This window comes from Anabrus simplex, chromosome 5 (genome assembly GCF_040414725.1).
Source record: "Anabrus simplex isolate iqAnaSimp1 chromosome 5, ASM4041472v1, whole genome shotgun sequence".
Classification (NCBI taxonomy): Eukaryota; Metazoa; Arthropoda; class Insecta; order Orthoptera; family Tettigoniidae; genus Anabrus; species Anabrus simplex.
Window position 1 is genome coordinate 103791679 of NC_090269.1, and position 22048 is coordinate 103813726.

General features: G+C 42.7%; 1 protein-coding gene across 1 annotated transcript in view; it reads left to right on the plus strand.

The window, feature by feature from the left end:
* LOC136873808 (synaptic vesicle glycoprotein 2B) overlaps nucleotides 1–22048 on the plus strand; it is a 709878-nt gene that overhangs the window by 649659 nt on the left and 38171 nt on the right. The window contains exon 5 of the mRNA XM_067147057.2: nucleotides 19864–20015. Within this exon, the coding sequence (XP_067003158.2) occupies nucleotides 19864–20015 (152 nt within the window). The remainder of the gene's footprint in view (nucleotides 1–19863; nucleotides 20016–22048) is intronic.

Here is a 22048-nt window from a genome sequence, read left to right on the forward strand (position 1 = left end):
AGTCGCATATCACACAAAACACTATAACACGTTGTTACCTACACCTGGCAGATGCCGCCCACCCTCAATGGAGGGTCTGCCTAACAAGGGCTGCACCCGGCTAGACAAAGCCACACGAAATCATTATTAATGAAGTGGTATATGATAGTAGGAAGGGAGAGGGTGAAACCCGGTGCCGGCACATAACCTACTCCTGTCGAATAACACCAAGGGGTCTGCTCAAGGCTTAACGTCCCCATCCGATGGACGAATCACCATCAACAGCGCCATATGTCCTCAGTCCATATGAGCACGGCGGAAAGGTTTGGAATTTAATCCAGGCTTTTGATTGACTGATGCTTGCTGTTTAAAGGGGCCTAACATCTAGGTCATCGGTCCCTAATGGTACGAAAGGAGACGAAATGAAATGACAAATTAAAAACCCAATATCCTCCACTGACCACAATGCAAAACGTGAGGACGAATAATGAATGGATGGATATGAATTTAAAACGATCAGTGGAACCGACCCACAGTGCCTCACATGCACAGAAGCTGGCGTAAAACAATAGTATTACTAACCAAGGGACTGCTTCTATAGCACGATATTGAATCGATGATGCTTGTAGTCTAAAGGAGTCCAAAATCCAAGTCATCGGCCCCTCATAATGGTACTTATCGTTAGGAAAGTAGAACAATGGTATTTGTCATGTTGCGGTACTAATCAAGAGCAGCGTAGACTCGCGGTATTCCACACATTATGGTACTACTCACAGGTAATGAAATTCGCACATGTATTACAGACCTACTGTGTTTCGCACATTGCGGCGCCATTGACAGACAACGCAAACCTATGGTGTTCATCAGCTAGGTGTACTATCCCGTGGTGTTCCTCATATAGTGGTACTAATCATAGGCAAGCCAGAACTATGGGTTCCGTCATCCCATGGTGTCGCTCAAATAGTGCTACTAATCACAAACCTATATGGTAAGTTACCCAACATAGTGGTACTACGCTCAAGTAAAAGCGACCCATGGTGTTCCCCGCGTGGTGATACTCATCACAAGGAGTTTTATGGTTCTAATATAATCATCCCTTGGTCGCCCCTTTTAGTCGCATCTTACGACAGGTAGGGGATACCGTGGGTGTATTCTCCGTCTGCGTCCCGCGCCCACAGGGCGATTCCCAGTCCGCGAGAGGTATTTTATTTCCCTCAAGCCCGCCGGCAACCTGGTTAGGACCCCCCTATCCGCCACCTGGGACGCGCCACGTGGGAGTATCACCTATCCCCCTGCTATGGCAGCGTAATAGGTTCGTGAAAACCAGGCTTTTCGCACGCTATCTAGTCATTAGAAATTGCATACCACCACCTCCCCTACCCTACCAACCAACATTCTGATGAAAATGTTTCGTACAACGGGACTCGAACCGGCTAACCACGGTGTCAGACCGTATATAATTCAACGCTTTAACGATCATGGCCACCAGGTGCGCTAATAATAATAATAATAATAATAATAATAATAATAATAATAATAATACCGAGCGTTTGGCCTTGTGGTACGGGTCGCGTAGCTAAAAGCTTAGAGTGGATCGGGGGGGAGATGCCTATAGCTTCGTAGTTCCGTCGGGAACCACCAGATCGCAACACCAACTTGTCTCGCGCTTGTTGGCCTCAGTTAGCCGTTGAATCCAATACGTATGACTGTGTGAACTGTTTTCCCGCTCTGTTATCAAGAAATTCAAGGTAAGAACTTAAGGCGGTGCCTTGTTAATAACGCACAGTTGTTTTAAAGTGCTTATCAGCCTATATAATAAGGAGGATTTGCAAATATTAGTATATGTTGGGCAAGGTACATACTTTGCAGTGTACGTTTTTAAATTCACTAGCTCCGAAGCTGCCATACTGTGCACGTTGCGGGAAGTGGCATCTCACCCCGACTCTCGGTAGAGATGCCACTTTTTCTTCGGGGTAAGATGCCGAAGTTGATTCTTCTGATATAACAGTTTCTTTTCGTAGGAACATGCCAAGAACGTATATCAGGACATCAAACAGGGGTCAGTGGTCCGAAGAGAGCCTGCAAATGGCCATGGAACACGTCCGAACCGGGGGGATGAATTGTTTTAGAGCTTCCCAAGATTATGGAATCCCATACAGAACACTTAAACGACGTCTGGAGAAGAACGACGAAAAGAAGCATGCCATGGGCCCACAAAGTAAGTAGTTACTGATTAATTTTGATGTTTTCTCTCCTTCGGGAGTAAAATGACAACTGGTTCCTAACCGTGAAATTTAATTTAAATTTAAAAAATGCTCTTCTCAGGTAAACTTATACCATATTAAGTATCCATACGCGAACTGTACTCTCCCATTTGCTCCGAAATGTCTTCACTTATTTATTATTATTATTATTATTATTATTATTATTATTATTATTATTATTATTATTAATTTTTATAATTTTACAGGTTGCCTTGGCGAAGAGAACGAGAAGAAGTTGGTCACCTACATAAGACAACTGCAGATTTCTGGATTCCCCCCAACTGGAGAAAATCTACGGAAGCTGGCATTTCAGTTTGCAGAACGAAATGGAATTCCTCACCGTTTTCGTCGAGAAAATGGTATGGCAGGCTGGGATTGGCTACAGTCCTTTCTGAAACGTTTCCCAACGTTAGTTACGAAAAAGCCACAAGGTCTCTCTGTTGACCGGGCTATGGCAATGAATAGGGAAGCAATTGCAGAATATTTTTCTTTAATTCTGGATGTGTTGTCAGCAAACAATTTACTGGATAAGCCCGGACACTTGTATAATATGGATGAAACCGGTTTTCAGATGAATCCTAGGCCAGACACTGTGATAGCAGAGAAAGGTTCTCCCACTTTGTACCAAGTGACTTCTGGAGAAAAAGGAGAAACAATAACAGTTATAGCCTGCTGCAATGCTGAAGGTAACTTCATTCCTCCAGTATGCATTCTCAAAGGTAAAAGAAAAAAACCCGAATGGGAGGACGGTCTTCCAAATGGTTCAACTGTGTACATGAATGAGAAATCCGGGTATGTCACGTCCGATATATTCATGAGCTGGTTGAAAGACCACTTTATTCCCAGGAAACAACAAGGAAAAGTGGTCCTTTTTCTTGATGGTCACGCCTCGCATTGCACTGATCCCGACATGCTAGATCTCGCTGCAAGGAACGATGTGATCATGATTTGTTTACCACCTCACTCGACCCACTTTCTTCAACCTCTTGACAGGTGTGTTTTCAAATCCTTAAAACAGGCTTTTTACAAGGCAATGCGCAACTGGACATTGTCTCATCCTGGACGTAAAGTCTCAAGAGCACAGTTCCCTATCTTCCTCACGGAGGCGTGGAAGAAGGCTGCAGTCCCATCCACTGCTCAGTCTGGATTTGAAGCATGCGGTTTGTACCCATACAACCCGGAAAGAATTCCAGATGAGGCGTTTCAACTGTCCGATTTGGTTTCGACAAATGAGGCTGACAGGAATGAAAGGGATTATTCAGATTGCAGAGGATGTGCTCCTCCCTCAGAGAAAGACAGCAACAGACTTGAAGATCGAATGGAATCAGCAATTGCAAATGAAACCATGCCAGGAACATCCTTTGAAGCAATTTCTCCTATACCTATCTTGGATCCGTTACCTAAGCGCAGAAAGAAATCAGCTGCAGTTCTCACAGAACAACATCGAATTGAAGATGCAAGAGCTCGACGAGGGAAAAGTAAGACAAAGAAATTCACTACGAGTCAATCTGTTAGACTAAGCAGGTCAGAGAATGACAGTGACTTTTGTGCTGAGTGTGCCCTCAATTATTATGACAAAAATGGACCACAGGTAGACTGGATTCGGTGCATCGTTTGTGATAAATGGTTACATGAAACCTGTACAGATTCAGAAAACATGTGCAATAACTGTGCTAAAGAACTCTGATACAAGAGTCATCCTTACAGCTGATTTAATGTGGTTACACTATAATTTTGTGTGTTTATTTTTTGATAATCATAATAAATATGCTTTAAGAATTGAATTTAGACGATTTTTCTCCAGAATGACATAAAACTAGTAGTCGAAACTCATCCAGATTTAATTGCCATCTTACCCCGATGCTCGGGGTGAGATGACTAAATACATGCCTTCATAAATAAATGTTTAAAACGTACAATTACTAATGATTGGCATAGCTAACTGGCCTATATATAGAAAAAACTCGGCAAAATATTACTGTTTTATGTCTAATTCGAACTCTCAATTTTTATGTACATTTTTGTCCTCAAAACACTAAGTATGGCATCTTCCCCCGATCTACTCTATATTCTACAGGCGGTGGGTTTGAATCCCACCGTTGTAAACACTGAAAATAGTTTTCTGTGGTTTCTCATCTTTACACCTGGCAAATCTAGAAGGTATGCTTTAATTAAAATCATCGTCCCTACCTTCCCAAGCATACTCCCTTCACACATACTAGCGTTGCCGAACACTTACATGTGTTAGTCAACGTCATAATAATAATAATAATAATAATAATAATAATAATAATAATAATAATAATAATCCTTGGGCAAAGATCAGCGTCGCGGCTTTCGGTTCAGGGGGACTCAGGTTTGATTCCCTAGTGGGGGATTATAATTGCATCTGGTTAATTCCTCCGACTCGTGTACTGGATGTTTGTGTTTGTCTTAATACATTTCTCTCCATATACTGTACATAGAAGCCGATGACCTAGATGTTAGGCCCCATTAAACAACAAGCATCATCATGTTCATATACACGCGACACAACAACACTGCACTGCCAACCACCACAGAAACAAGTAATAGTGAATGCATCCCTCCACATATGGTTGGCGTCAGGAAGGCCATCTGGCTGTAAAACAGGGTCGGCCCAGATTTGCTGCAAGTGGCTTCATGGTTTGGGTCGGGTAGCTGTCAGCTCGAATTCGGGAGATTGTGGGTTCGAACCTCACTGTCGGCAGCTCTGAGGACGGTTCCTCCGTGGTTGCCCATGTTCACAGTATCCAAGTACTGGGGCTCAATGTTGTACCGTATTCGTTATTGTTCCATTAATGTTACATATATATGGAAAAAACCATCTCAATGTTTAATCAAGTCTGAGAATTACCTTCAACCTTCAGTTGCTGATGATCCTGGACGTCTTCATCTTGGAAACATTTCTTATAACACTAATTGAAGAAAATGCTCGAATTTTAAGGGAGCTATTACGTTTATCTCTAACACACGCAGTGGTACGCAATCTGAAGTCACTCTACTGCATGCTTCTTTCCTATCCTTAGCCCTTTCCTATCCCTTCGTCGCCATAAGACCTCTATCTGTGTTGGTGCGACTTAAAAAGAAAGTTGTGAAAATTTTTCGACAAAGTATCGCACTCATGACCCCATCAGGTGTGAGAAAAGTGGCAGATTATTATTATTATTATTATTATTATTATTATTATTATTATTATTATTAATTTCAGAACCCTTTAACTGTTATAGATTTTGAGATACATCGGAAAATCGGAATTTTCATCTGAAAAGCTATTTAACGTGCCAGTATAACTACAGTGGTTTCTATAATTTATGCACTCTTAAATGCGGTGGGATTCGATCTCCCAATCTTGAACATAGGTGTGCATTTAACCGCCTTTGCTTCGTAGCCAATAAAGAAAAGATCTTCATCACTGCGACTACGTGTACCTGTTGTATTTACATACGACATGAGTAAGACATTCTATCTTGTATCATATTACAATCATGAACGGCTGGAATCGCGAGTGTTCTACTTGGTATTAAGCCCTACAATGTGTTTATCGATCCATTGTTTCTGAATATTCTATCACAATCGACTTTATTTAACGTATTAAAATGTTTCAATGTTGTGCATTATTCGTTATTGTTCCATTAATGTTATAAATATAGGTACAAATTACATCTAAATTTGTAATTAAGTCTGAGAATTACCTTAACAATTCAGTTGCTGATAATTCTGGATGTCTTCATATCAGAAACATTTCTTATAACACTAATTTGAAGAAAATGCTCGAATAATAAGGCAGCTATTACCTTTACTTTTAACACACGCAGTGACACACAGTCTGAAGTCACACTACTACAGTACACGCTTGCACGATTACTGAAGACAACGCGTACGACTTGTTCTCGCCAGTCGTTACGAACAGAATGGGACAGGTAGACCTACACTAACTGCTAACAGCAAAGATCAGCGAACAGATGTACCCACTATGCACCGAATGAAAACAAGAGAGCACGTTACAAAACGAAGAGCCCACAGTTTAAACCTCATAGGTCTTTTTTTTTTCCTATTAGTTTTATGCAGCGCTGTAATCCCAACATTCTCACAGGGTATACACTAAGGGCCGGTATTATAATAGAAGTTTAAACTGTTGGTTCAGTTTAAACTTCGGTTTATGTGTTAGTCGTGTATTATAAAAATTAAGTTTAACTAGAGATTAATTTTACTGCCACTCATCTACCGTTTAAACTGAAGTTTAAATATATAACCTTACAACATGGCAGAACGAATGGATCTCGAAGATATTTGTGAGGTGTGTGATGAAATACTAAGCGATGACGAAGAAGTCGTTCAAATTATTGAACGATCGCGGGCACTACGAGTTTTCCGAGCAAGGGAAGTCACTTTCATATATGGAATGAAAAATAGTTTTTAAATAGGTTTAGGCTTACAAAACAGACTGTCATAACCCTATTTCAGCAAATTGGTGCTAGAATAAAACATGCAACGTAAAGGAAAGAATGTAAAAATGACTTTTTGAACTGTTTTAGAAAATAAAGTAACTTCCTTCTATTTCAGAAATCATACTGTAGAACCCCTCAGTCAGCTACTAATAGCATTGCGGTTTTATGCGTACCGTAGTATGTTTATTAAAATGGGAGATTTCGGAGAATTCATAAAGCCACTGTTTCACGGACTATATAGATACTGTATTTCTGTACTAATTGCTCAAGCAATTTTATTTCCTTACAAGTAAAATTAGGACAACGTTGAATGCTTTTATCCGCCATTTTACCTACAAGAAGTAAAAAAAACATTATCGACAGTCATCTTTTCTTGCAAGTCACTACTACCAAGATCGTATATTTCCTTCTTCACCTCAGTTTAACTTAGGCCGGCCATTATAAGACTCAACATCGGTTTAAACTCAAGTTACAGTTTAACTCAATCTTCAGTTTAAACCCTCATTATAATACCGGTCCTAAGTCAGGGCATGTCAAATCCCGGATTCGAGACACCCTGATGTTTAAAATTAGTGGGTTACAGCTGCTTATAACAAACGTATCTCAATTTGGCATAAATCAGGCATATAGAAGACATTTTATGATGACAAAAAAAGAAATTCAGTTTTAGTGTACAAGTTCGAAAATCTCAATTTGCTTGCACAGTAGTTTTCTACTGGTCCTACTTCCAGCTATTTATTCAAAAACAATCCAAGGTGCCTGTTTTGATTTGCGATCACCCTTTTCACTGGAACAAACTCTAGAACTTGTGTATGTTGTAGTACAGTGGTTTTGCCACCACGTATTCAAGTATTTCTCAGGCTTAAATCAGTCAAATGGTGAGGCATTTGAATGTATAAACATAAGGCTGGAGACGTAAGCAACGAACAGTGGTGACCTTAAATAAATGATGGCTGATAATGTTGTCCACCAAGCTGAACCTTCGTTGTTCACGATTACGAGCGTAACTGGAAAGTTAAAACTCACTGACAGAATGGCGACATTAAAAGGAAAAGAAGCCAAAGTAGAAGGTATACGCAATAAATCGGAAGGCATACTCTAATGAGTTGAATTAAGCAGAGGGCTTACGGCGTATACGCGCGTATATCCTCGACTACAACCCTGGTTTTATGCCGCTCTGGCGCAGAAAGATCTCATGGTGACGAATAGGTCTTTTTTTCTTCTTCTTCTTCTTCTTCTTCTTTATCTGTTTAACTTCCAGGGTCGGTTTTTTCCTCGGAATCAGCGAGGGATCCCACCCCTACCACCTCAAGGGCAGTGTCCCGGAGCTTCAGACTCTGATCAGGGATACGACTGGGGAGGAAGACGAGTACCTCGCCCAGGCTGCCTCACCTGCTATGCTGAACAGGGGCCTTGTGGAGGGATGGGAAGATGTGAAGGGACAGGCAAGGAAGAGGGAAGGAAGCGGCCGTGGCCTCAAGTCAGGTAGCATTCCGGCATTTGCCTGGAGGAAAGTGGGAAACCACGGAAAATCACTTCGAGAATGGCTGAGGTGGGAATCGAACCCACCTCTACTCAGTTGACCTCCCGAGGCTGAGTGAACGCCGTTCCAGCCCTCGTACCACTTTTCAGATTTTGTGGCAGAGACGGGAATGGAACCCGGGCCTCCGGGGGTGGCAACTAATCACGCTAACCACTCCACCACAGAGGCGTACAAGTAGGTCTTTCACGGCCTGTCACGCTGGGTTCCGTGGTTGAAATCCCGGTCACTCCATGTGGGATTTGTGCTGGAGAAAGCGGAGGCGGGACAGATTTTTCTCCGGGTACTCCGATTTTCTCTGTCGTCTTTCATTCCAGCAACACTCTCCGATATAATTTCATTACATCTGTCAGTCATTAATCATTGCTTCAGAGGAGTGCGACAGGCTTCGGCAGCCGGCACAATTCCTATCGTCACCGCTAGAGAGGGGCTTCATTCATTCCAATCCTGACCCGGTCCAATGACTGGAAACAGGCTGAGGATTTGCATTTTCAGTCACGTATTCTGATTTCATATTTGGCGAGGATTGTTTTTTTTTTTTTTTTTTTTTTTTTTGCTAGTTGCTTTACGTCGTACCGACACAGATAGGTCTTATGGCGACGATGGGACAGGAAAGGACTAGGAGTGGGAAGGAAGCGGCCGTGGCCTTAATTAAGGTACAGCCCCAGCATTTGCCTAGTGCGAAAATGGGAAACCACGGAAAACCATTTTCAGGGCTGCCGACAGTGGGATTCGAACCTACTATCTCCCGAATACTGGATACTGACCACACTTACGCGACTGCAGCTATTGAACTCGGGGGCGAGGAATGTGTGCGTGACATTGATCTGCATCGAAGTATACCAGATCCTGTAGAAAACCACGTCTTACGTTAAGGTTTGGTGCCAAAACTACCAAATTTAATCGAACCATGTGAGCTTTTGAGATTATCTGGCTTTTTCGCAATCAGAGGAAGTTATGAATGTTCATATTATGAGTATCATCTTATGTACTGAGTTGCTGGTTGTGGTAATTATAAAATATTATTATTTTGGTAGACAAAAGTTGAGTTGTTTTTCAATCGATAATGGATACACGTGCTTTCGATTGTTTTCTTCGACTCTTAAACCCGCTAAGACAGACAGACTGTAGGTAATAATTTTGTTTGGCTCTTACTAAGCCTGCCGGCCACGTGGTGTAGGGGTAGCGTGCCTGCCTCTTACCCGGAGTCCCCGGGTCCGATTCCCGGCCAGGTCATGGATTTTTACCTGGACCTGAGGGCTGATTCGAGGTCCACTTAGCCTACGTGATTAGAATTGAGGAGCTATCTGACGGTGAGATAGCGGTCCCGATTTAGAAAGCCAAGAATAACGGCCGAGAGGATTCGTCGTGCTGACCATACGACACCTCGTAATCTGCAGGTCTTCGGGCTGGTAGTCCAAGGCCAAGGCCCTTCAAGGGCTGTAGTGCCATGGGGTTTGGTTTGGTTTCCTTAGTAAGCCTGGTGCTGTCTCTGTAAGGCTGACCTCCGTCAATAGGGCGGGGGGTGGGGAGGACACCTTCTGCCATATGCACAAGGTAGCTCTTTAAAAAAAAAAAAAAAAAAAAAAAAAAGATAACAAGAGCTCGTATGGAAAAACTTTATTTTACAGCCAGATACACAGTATTAGGGCACTGATACGCTTTACTATTGAACATACCATTCTTGTCCAAACACTTTTACAACGGCATGCCAAGGCTTTGATGCTGGCATGGAAGGAATCTGAGTCCAGTATCTAAGCCACGTCATGACGGTCGGCTTCTTCAACGACCCGAAGATATGGAAGTCACTGGGTGCCTGGTCCAGGCAGCCCATCTCGACCAGATTTGCTTCGTTATGGGTGAGGTAAAATGAATAGTTCTGCGTTATTATATGTCCTTGTTTCGTGTTGGGGTGCCGTGAAGCTCCAACCCCGCCTCACAGCCCGTGGTGACCTACCTGTTTGGACAAATGACCGACAAGCGAGCACTAACGAAGGAACATAGCCTAGTACAAGAGTACAGAATAACTTGAGGTGCAAAGGCTAGTCTTCTGCCAGCTACTTCCACCCCTCCGTAAAGGAGAAGTTATGAGAAACCTCCCTAAACCCACCAAGCGATCCCATATCCCCTTTCGGCACTGGTTACCCTGTCGCGGTCATACCAAGACATCCCCGGCGCTAGACCACTGCCGCTCAAGCGCCACTGTCACCCCCGGTCCATGGCCGCCTGCAAGGCGTTCAAGGTGGAAATTCGAAAAGCTACCGGTAGGTAGTCAGTGAATAAAAATGTTGGCGCGCGGTCAAGAGAGAATAATTGATCCTAGAAACGGTAGTCTTTCAAATGCCCATGCAGATGGCCAGTCATGCAAAAGCTCTTCCCTGCGGAGCTACTTCGCATATCCCCTTCAAGTTACTATATTATTGCAGCCACCTCTTATAATATTAAGGAAGGATTGTATAGAGAATGTGGTGCCACACAAGGCAAGTTGTGGCCTCCGAAGAGTCCTGGTGCAGGCGACCTGCGCGTGTATGAGGATGGGGTCCTACCTATGATGATTTATAATTCCGAAGACGGCACACACACCCAGTCTCCGAGCCATCGGAATTAACCAATGAGGGTTAAACCCCCCGACCCGGCCGGGAATCGAACCCGGGACCAACTCGACCAAAGGCCAGCACGCTAACCATTTATCCATGGAGCCGGACATTAAACCTAATGACCAGGGGTTACTTCAGTATATTAAAGCTCCCACAACATTCACGTTTGGTATTTAAAATAGAGGAGAAACAACTGTAATGGCAAGCATCACATTGTGACTAACATTCAGCTCTGGTCTTCAGGAGGGAATTCCCCGTAATATTCACATTGCACTGCTGGATGTTTGACCAGTAACTATCGAATGGCACAAGAAAAGGTATAAAAACCATTTTCACTGCCGGAAATTTCAAAGCCTCTCTTAAATAGCAATAGTGAGAAATAGAGTAATCTGAAATGAAGTAGATATAAAGAAGCACCGCTCGGGATAATTGGTGGTGGTGGCGATGGTTACTGTTAAGAGACATACAACTAGGCTACCACCCTCTCGTAACGCAGCTACAGTATATCGGAGCCACGTATCACGTGATCTACAGTCTGTATCACCATGTTTGAGAGTCGAAATATGCAGTATCTGCGAGGTTTGGTTTTAGTAATGCACTCCCTATATGAACATCTGCACAAAAATTAACGTTGCTCGACTTACATAGGTTGGTTACACTTTTTCTCGATTTACAAAAAAAGAAGGACGCAATATACAGCATTTTATAACTTCTTTATTATTCTCTGTATAGTAAAAAGTCACATCGCTGCGGTTCAGATTACAGTAGAAATGAAGGTCCCGTGACTGTGATGATGATACCAACAATCATGTTAAACTGCTATAAGCTTGCTTGCTTGCTTGCTTGTTTGCTTGATGATAACTGGAACAAGGATTTCCAAATATATTAGTCATGCGATTACGTGCTTGTACTAGTATCGATCTATTTCAATATTAGCTCCAATCCAAAAGCCGGCGTACTTAGACCACAGGCCATAAAGAGCCTTGCGCTATCCAAACGAATGCACAGCCAAATGGTCTGCAGATATTAGAGCGTCATGCAGTCAAGGAAATTATATCGTCAACCGTATTATTTGGCTCTCTTGACCGGGTCCGCTAACACTCAGCTCGTGAAATAATTGACCTCACGAGGATGAGTGAAACCCATTCTGTTCCTCAATGCAGGTTTAAAATCCTTGGACGAGCCAACTGTCGAAAGGGAGATCTCTGAATAACAGTAGATACCAAACCCTATGTCGTGGGACTGTCAATATTTACCTCAACTTCTTCTTCTTTTTCACATTGCTTCAACCCTGAGGATCGAGGTCTTTGAGGATTTTTTAAATATCCGTTTCCATTCTTCACAGTCTTGTGCCACACGGGTTGCTTGTAAGAGGAGTGTCTTGGTGGCATGTTTTACGCAGTCCCGTCCAGCGTGTAGGTGCTTGTCTATGCTCCCTCTTCCCAGACACATTTCCTAAAATTATGTGCTTTTCAAGGTTGCCTCTTCTGCGTCGCTTGATGTGACCATATAATTGGAGAATGATTTCCTGGCAGTTGATGGTGGTGATAATGTTTCAAGAGGAAGTACAACTGGGCAACCATCCTCTATGTAACACTAATCAGAGATAAAACATTGAAGGAATTCGACACTTCGGAAAATTAAGATATCGGCAAAAGAAAGACAAGGGCCACAAAAATGAAAGACCCCCTAGGCCTCGCAAACCTAATAATGTCGGGGTCGGAAAAGAACAAGAGTTGACCAAGGGAGGTCGGATAGGATAGATGAAAGTGAGGAGACCGGCACAAATAAATACTGTAGAAGGAATGCCAGGACTCAGCTAAGTGCCCACTGATAATAACAGGAAATGAAATATCGTATGGCTCTTTTTTTAGTGCCGGGAAATCCCAGGAAGGGTTCGGCTCGCCAGGTGCAGGTCTTTCTATTTGACTCCCGTAGGCGACCTGCGCGTCGTGATGAGGATGAAGACAACACATACACCCAGCCCCCGTGCCTTAGGAATTAACCAATTAAGGTTAAAATCCCCGACCCGACCGGGAATAGAACCCGGGACCCTCTGAACCGAAGGCCAGTTCAGCCAACGAGTCGGACATGATAACAGGATATTGATGCTCAGCTCCTTCAGGGTGGACTCAATAGCACGCAGTGCTGTCCAAGCAATGCGAAGCATTCTCCTCCAGCATCACATCTCAAGTGATCTGACCCTCATACAAGCAACCCGTTTGGCAGAAGACCGTGAAGAATGGAAAATGAAATGAACCGGGCGAGTTGGCCGTGCGGTTAGGGGCGCGCAACTGTGAGCTTGCATCCGGAAGATGGTGGGTTCGAACCACACTGTCGGCAGCCCTGGAGATGGTTTTCCGTGATTTATGATTTTCACACAAGGTAAATGCTGGGGGCTGTACCTTACTTAAGGCCACGGCCGCATCCTTCTAATTCCTAGCTCTTTCCTATCCCATTGTCGCCGTAAGATCTATCAGTGTCGGTGTGAAGTAAAGCACATTGAAAAAAATAAAAGAGTACAAAAAATATTCTCAAAGATCACGATCCTCAGGGTTGAGAGAACGAAAAGAAGTAGGGAGGTCCATGTTTCAAGACCTTAAGATGAAGAAGAACCTTTAGCTTGAGTAAAATTGAGCGATCCTTCCAAATATGTGATAGTCGAGTCGTGATGTTTTTGGCCGTGGCAGTCCTTCTTCTGATCTCCACTTCACAGCTGCTATTGTTAGTTATAATGGCACCAAGGTACGACATTTCCGAAGCTGGTTTTTTTCCTCCCTGGGTGACATTGATCTATCATATTAGTCTTTTGCACGTTGATCTGCAAACAAAACTTGATCCTCTTATTTCTGATACAGTCCACGGGCTCTGTCATTTCTGCGTCATCCACGAAGTGAGTACTTATTATTTACAGAAAGCAAGCATACACATATTCCTCCCCGCCTAAAGAGTGAATATGTGGTGAAATTGTAAGCTTACATTCCAGAGATAGCGGGTTCGAACTCTTTCCTCGAAAGGCCTGAAGACAAATTCCAGCGATTCTCCATTTTCAAATCGAGCATATACCGGAATTATAAGGTAATGGCTGCTGCCTTCCTAGGCTCCCTCTATCATAGTGTTGCCGAAAATTACATTATTTAGTGCTAAGAGAACTACCTAGTAAGAAAAGGGAAATAAGTTACTCGTTATATACTAAGAGAGTAGCTGCCGTAGATTGTATTTATATTATAGTTGATCTGTAAAGTGGGTCGGATATAAATAATAATCGGTAATGTACGCTCAATTATACTGTACTTCAATATGAACCTAATATGAGCGTATCAAATGAAATACCATAGCTACATTCATAAATAAAATAATCGTATTATTTGTAGGTTTGAAAAGGTAAAAGAGAGCTTCAATTAAGTATAGTTTTGTGATTGTAATTACTCGATTTCATCCTACATGAAGCAAATGTAATATTCGAACTGTATAATATTGCTACTAAAGGTTAAATTGACGTTTGATAGTAAAACTGTTGTTACGGTGATTATTGTCTTTATTAGTTTATGATGAAATATGTCACTTCTGTTCACAATGTGAACAGGTACGTTTTATGTCATTTTCAGTGTTCTTTTTCCCAGAGTCAATCAATCACTACTGATCTGCATTTAGGACAGTCGCCCAGGTGGCAGATTCCCTATCTGTTGTTTTCCTAGCCCTCTCTTAAATGATTGCAAAGAAATTGGAAATGTATTGAACATCTCCCTTGGTAAGTTATTCCAATCCTTGACTCCCCTTCCTATAAACGAATATTTGCCCCAATTTGTCCTCTTGAATTCGAACTTTATCTTCATATTGTGATCTTTCCTACTTTTAAAGGCACCATCCAAACTTATTCGTCTACTGATGTCCTCCCACACCATCACTCCACTGACAGCCCGGAACATACCACTTAGTCGAGCAGCTCGTCTCTTTTCTCCCAAGTCTTCCCTGCCCAAACTTTGCAACAATTTTGTAACGCTACTCTTTTGTCGGAAATCGCCCAGAACAAATCGAGCTGCTTTTCTTTGGACTTTTTCCAGTTCCTGAATCAAGTAATCCTGGTAAGGGTCCCATACACTGGAACCATACTCTAGTTGGGGTCTCACCAGAGACAAATATGCTCTCTTCTTTACATCCTTACTACAACCCCTAAATACTCTCATAATCATATGCAGAGATCTGTACCCTTTATTTAGAATCATATTTATGTGATTACCCCAATGAAGATCTTTCCTTATATTAATACCTAGGTATTTACAATGATCCCCAAAGGGATTTCCCTTCATGCATCCATTTATATCCAGTGCTATCTTTATATGAAATCTCCGGCTAAATGGTTACCGTGCTGGCCTTTGGCCACAGGGGTCCCGGTTTCGATTCCCGGCAGGGTCGGGAATTTTAACCATCATTGGTTAATTTCGCTGGCACGGGGGCTGGGTGTATGTGTCGTCTTCATCACCATCTCATCCTCATCACGACGCGCAGGTCGCCTACGGGAGTCAAATCAAAAACCTGCACCTGGTGAGCCAAACATGTCCTCGGACACTCACGGCACTAAAAGCCATACGCCATTTAATGTATATGAAATATTCAGGGAATAGTTTTATCAGAAAATGGCAAATAATTTCTTACAGATGTAAGGAGAGAATAAATAACTCTGTGAATTCTTTCTGCTTGTAAAACTTAGTTTTATAATTCACTTCGCGTAAAAAATCATCGAAAACGGCCAATATTAGCGTCGAATCTCTACTGTTCGGGGACACTGACAATGAGATGAATTGTGACACTCTGGATGCCGTTTGTCCAAGTTCAACCTCCATGGGCATGCGGGTCAGAAGGAGTGAGAAAGGAAATGTCCAAAACGACCGAGATTAGTATTGAATTCACAGTTATCGGGTTCGCTAGGCTAATTGGTGACAGACCACATGACGGAATCGTGTACATCAGGGCCTTTCAAACGCACAAAATCTCACGCGTGCAAAACGAGGCGCAGAGGTTCTGTGCATCTATCGCTGTCCTTCTCGGCTAGGTTCAGACCAGCGTTCTGTGTCGGGGCGACTCGGCTAAGCTCGGCTCAACTCGGCTTGGATGGTAAGCCCTGCAGAGCGAGTGAGGAAGGGGGAAACAGGTGGAGCAAGCGAGACAGGCGAAGGGAAAGAGAGAGACAGCGCTATTGCTCAAACTCGAGGAGTGGGGGATCCGCACTTTGTTTAACCTAGTGAAGTCGTCTCATGCACTTTGCATCGCGCAATGCACCGGTGCATGCACCCTGAGAGGCCCTAGTGTACATTATAGCGCGACGTGTAAATACATAGTTATCACTTATTTTTATTATCTGAAAGGATCAACTACTGGGCTGCCACAAGGACAATGTTCCACGTGAAACAAAATTAACTAAAACTTTTACTGCCCTTGAGGCAGTAGAGGTGGGATCCCTCGCTGAGTCCGAGAGAAAAACCAACCCTGGAGGTAAACGGATTAAGAAAAATTAAAACTTTAAATTAAACACACAATAACTCTAAAGTAAAATATATTTCGTGAAAACCGGGGAGTAGCTTCGCGGTTTATGTCATGTAGCTGTCAGCTTGAATTCTGGAAATAGTGGGTTCGAACCCCATTCGGCAGCTCTGAAGGTGGATTTCCGTGCTGTTCTGTTTTTACACCAGGCAAATGCTGGAGCTGCACCATAATTAAGCCCACGGTCACTTACTTCCCACTCCTAGCCCTTTCCTATCCCATTGTCGCCATAAGACCTATCAGTGTCAGGGGCGGTGCGACGTAACGCAAATAAATAAAAAAGTTCGTAAAATGTCAATCAGCGTTACAATAAAGAAGTTTACCCAACGGAGTACTTTTATATTAAGAACCCGCGGTGTAGGGTTAGCGTGCCTGACTCTTACACGGAGGCCCCGGGTTCGATTCCCGGCCAGGTCATAGATTTTTACCAGGATCTGAGGGCTAGTTCGAGGTCCACTAATAATAATAATAATAATAATAATGGCGTGTGGCCTCCGAAGAGGCCTAGTTCAGGTCTTTCCAGTTGACGCTGTATAGGCGACCTGCGCGTCTATGAGAATGGGGCCCTACCTGTGATGAATGCTAATACTGAAGACGGCACACACAACCAGCCCCCGAGCCATTCGAATTAACCAATGAAGGTTAAAATCCCCGACCCGACTGGTAATCGAACCCGGGACCTTCTGAGCCAAAGACCAGCACGCTAACCATTTAGCCATGGGGCCAGACAAACTCCTTTCCTCATCCCGAGGTGGTGCAGCTCTTTTCAGGCACACCCCCAATGGAGGTGAGCTGCATGTACCATTTCAACCACATACCAGCCCTCCTGCCATTCTTAAATTTCTAGCAGTACCAGGAATCGAACCCGGGCCCCCAAGGACGGCAGCTAATAACACTAACCGTTACGCTATAGAAACGGACCAAGGTCCACTCAGCCTACATGATTACAAAGGAGCTATCTGACGGTGAGAAGGCGGCACCGGTCTAGAAAGCCAAGAACAACGGCCGAGAGGACTCGTCATGCTGACCACACGACACCTCATAATCTGCAGGCCTTCGACTGAGCAGTGGTCGCTTGTAGGCCATGGCCCTTCGGGAGCATTTTGCCATGGGGATAGTTCAGTTTTGGTTATTTGACCTATTTATAACGAACGCTATGAAGCAACACGAATTTTCTAGTTATTATTATTATTATTATTATTATTATTATTATTATTATTATTATTATTATACCGGGAGGTACACCCCAACGCCGCGCTTTTAAATCTAGCGCCTAAAAGAACTCCTCTACCGGTGAAACTTAGGCCAACTTATAAATTTACTCAGAAGATTTTACCACTAAAATATGATGTAATTTTGTTATTGTGAAGTTTCCTGAACTGACTGTATTTCTACTTGCTTTGTTTGCCATTCATCAAGAAGTTTGGACATTCTTCCATAGATGTCACTTCTAAAAACTATGCTCATGCACCCTGGTGCGAAGTGAAAGAACTTTTGATTTAAAGAAGTTTGGTATTCATAAGGTTTTTTTTTCAATTGATGTTCATTTATTTTTGGGTTGGCAATATTTATCTTTTCCTTCCGCCAGTTTTGAATCCAGCCAACCCCTAATTTCTGTAATTAATTTTCTACCAATCACAGTCTTCTTCTTCTTCTTCTTCTTCTTCTTCTTCTTCGATTTTGAGTGTAACTTGGAAAGTACCTAATAAACATGAGAGGGTGTGGCTAGTTTAATCTTGAATGGTCTCGAACTTTCCCCGAGGGTTTATATACTGCGGATTTTCACGTCTCTTGGCCAATTGATCATCATCTTACGGAGTGTGTATGTCAAGCAGGAGGCGGGAGGCCTCTTCGTTAGCTGCTAGAGCTTCTACAAGGTAATGGCCACATAACAACTTTCTTTCTTTCTTTCTTTCTTGCTAGCTCCGCAGTTTAACTCGAGAGAATGGTCCGAATCATCAACTATGCAACCTAATTTTCTGAAAATGTAACTTTCTGCCGGCTAATGCAATAACTTCATAAAATCTTCAACTGTAAATCGGGGATAGAGAGTGATGTACCCTCTCAAGCTCCCCTTCACCTTGATTTGAGGTGCAACGCTTTTGTTTCTGCAACGTGTTAAAGTTATTTCCATGCCTGCTAAGTGCCCTATAGGTTCTTTATTTTGAGCTCAGTCTTCGACTCCATTCAAATGGTACTCGGGCCGTTTATTTAACCTGTTCTTTTTTCACTAAGGCCCTGTAGGTTGGGTACTAGATACCTCTGTATATTAAGATTTCTATTTGTAAATAGTGCCTTGTAAGGCCAGTGACTATTAGATTTTCTTGTTATGTTGCCTTGAGTAGGCTTGGAAAACTGAGAGCACATTAGCTCTTTTTCAAGTGTTATAAAAGTGCCTCTGGGAGGCTGAATATTGTAAATTGCGGAGCAAGTGCTCCATGTATTAGGGGAGTTCTGCCCTTGGGTAAATTTGTGATCTTTGTAAATTTGAGCGGGTAGCTCAGGAAATGTAAAGCTAGGGGCTTAAAGCCCAAGGTGTTAAAGTTCTGAATTTTGGATTTTTACCACTCTTGTTTAACGTTTGCTACTTGTAAAAATTGTCAAATTTTGATGTCTGAAAATATAACCTTCAGTTTAGTTTTAAATTCATTCTTGACATTGTAGTTAGACCCATTCATCCCGGCACCTTGTTATTATTATTATTATTATTATTATTATTATTATTATTATTATTATTATTATTATTATTATTATTATTATTATTATTATTTCCTGTAGTGGTCATCAATGCTGGGGAGAAGAAGAAGTTGTTTCATACCAGAAGTTTTGGATAACGAGGTCAGCAGTCTCGTGTAACTAGTGTGTAGGGAAGTTTACGTGCCTGTAATGTTTGTACTTGCATGTATACTCGTAATGAATTGGACGGGAAGTAGCCGTTGCTTTACACTAGATTCCATTGCTTATAATGTAAGCTAGCATTTGTACCCATTCTTCGCACGGGAATTTGCATTGGATTACATGTTTCATTCAGGAATTCATACTAACATGGCTCTATTCACACATTTATTGCAACATGTTAAAAATTACATTTTCCTACGAAAGCGCGTGACACTAACATGAGAGAGAATGAGGACGATTTCCAAATTTATTATACGGTACAGTCCTGGTCCGAAGTTGTGCGAAATTCTCCGTGGTCCTCAGTTGTATACTGTATCCCTGACCACTGGCGTGGAGCTCTGACATTGATTATACCTCCCTTAACATCTGCCCTGTGGAAAAGAATAAAATTGATCTCTAGGTTTTTTCGTTAACCACCTTGCAAAATGTTAGTAATGGTACTCTTTTGTCGGAAATCATCCAGAACAAATCGAGCTGCTTCTCTTGCTTTTCTGCTTTTAATGACCTGCCACTGGTTTCTGGGCTAACTACCATCGATTAATTACTTCTATTTATTTATTTTACTTTTGTTTCAGGATCGGCGGCTCGTTACCGGTGGTCCTGGCCTACTACAGTGAGTTCCTCAGCAAAGCAGACAGAGGGCGGTACCTCAGCTGGCTGCTAATGTTTTGGGCGCTGGGTGGTGTGTTTGCAGCTCTCATAGGATGGCTTGTAGTTCCACGAACAGGTATATACAAATATTTATGCACCAATGAAATGTGCACTGACTATGGGAAAGATAGGACTGTATTCTCTACTCATTGCGTAAGAAAGTACATGCCTCAAAAATAGTTTTTCAGCTCTTGGATTGCTGAGGTACTAGGTTGCTTACAACCCAACAGAAAGTATGGGAGAAACATACACACTTTCTTTAACGAATAACACTATCATTACAGACTATAAATCTCATGTTAGATCCGTATTGATGGTTGAAGTTCTTACAAATTGTACAAAATTGTGTTGATTATTCTCCTAGCCAATACTCAACATTATAACATTACATCCAAAATTTCATCTTAATTGGATGTAATGTTGAGTATTGAATAGGAGGATAATCAACACAATTTTGTACAATTTGTAAGAAGTAACACTATTATTTTGAAAAATACAAACGAACCTACCAAAAGTACGACACATTATTTGGCAAAGTGCATCTATCTTCTTCTTCTTTATCTGTTTACCCTCCAGGGTTGGTTTTTCCCTTGGACTCAGTGAGGGATCCCCCCTCTACCGCCTCAAGGACAGTGTCCTAGAGCTTCAGACTCTGGGTCAGGGGATACAACTGGGGAGGATGACCAGTACCTCGCCCAGGCGGACTCACCTGCTATGCTGAACAGGGGCCTTGCGGGGGCGGGGGGGGGGGTGAATGGGAAGATTGGAAGGGATAGACAAGGAAGAGGGAAGGAAAAGACCCTGGCCTTAAGTTAGGTCCCATTCCAGCATTTGCCTGGAGAAGTAGGAAACCACAGAAAACCACTTCCAGGATGGCTGAGGTGAGAATCAAACCCATCTCTACCCAGTTGACCTCCCGAGGCTGAGTGGACCCAGTTCCAGCCCGTGTACCACTTTTCAAATTTCGTGGCAGAGCCGGGAATCAAACCCGTGCCTCCGGGAGTGGCAGCTAAGCACACTAACTACTACAGCACAGAGGCTGACGCATCTGACTATCGAACCTGAAAATCGCCATCTGTATTTTAGTATGATGTTACTCAACTCCGTGTGTTGAGGCATGCTATGTTCATTCGTGGCATGCTTCCCATCTGGATGTTGAGGCTGTCTTGCTCTACCCTATCTCACTCTCCTACAGCAGCCTTCTGTACACCATCCAGGGAGTTGAGAGGTAGGTTTCCATGTCTTTACACCGCCTCTTTTAGCTGGTCTCAGGCATGTTCAATCAGTTTCATGCCAGCAGACACTGCAGAGCATTCTATCCAATCAATTTTCAACCATTCAATGTATTTTGCCACCAATCAATCACCATTGATCTGCATTTAGAGATGTCACACAGGTGGCAGATTTTCTATTTGTTTTCTTAGTCTTTTCTTAAATGATTTCAAAGAAGTTGGAAATTTATCCGGCATCTTCATTTGTAAAAGATTTCAATTCCTAATTCCTCACTGAAGAATATGACAGGAGCTGTGCGTGCCTATTGCCATCTTGCAGAACGAACCTGACCCTGATATGTTGCTGGTATGGCCGAACAATGGTCTGGAAGATTCAGTCGTGATATTTTACGCTTGTCACAGTGCCCTCAACAAGAGTTGTGTCTGACATTCTTACATAATGCTGCCCTAAAACATCCGCCTACCTGCTGGTCCCGTGGTATGGTGTACATGACTTGTTCAGGATTATTTTGCTCTCTCTACACTTTCCTTCAACGATTATTAGAAATCAGAAAAAATGTGCACTCATCTGTGAAGAAGACCTGACACCATGATGCCAGGTTCCAGTTTAAGTGTTCCCCTTACCCATCTACATCTGGTGCCACAGTGTTGCCCTGTTGCAAAGTCTTATTTCCTGTGAGCCAAGATATGCAAGTTGTAGTCATCAGCTTCTGTGGTTGACCACAGGCGACTACTGTGAAAACAATCTTGATCGCGTTGTGTCAGACGATAGTGGTCTTAATTCCTATTAACATTTCCATGATGTACACTGAACAGGTGGGCAATTTCCATCATGGGGACTTGCTGATGCAATGTAACAATGCACATGCAATCAAAT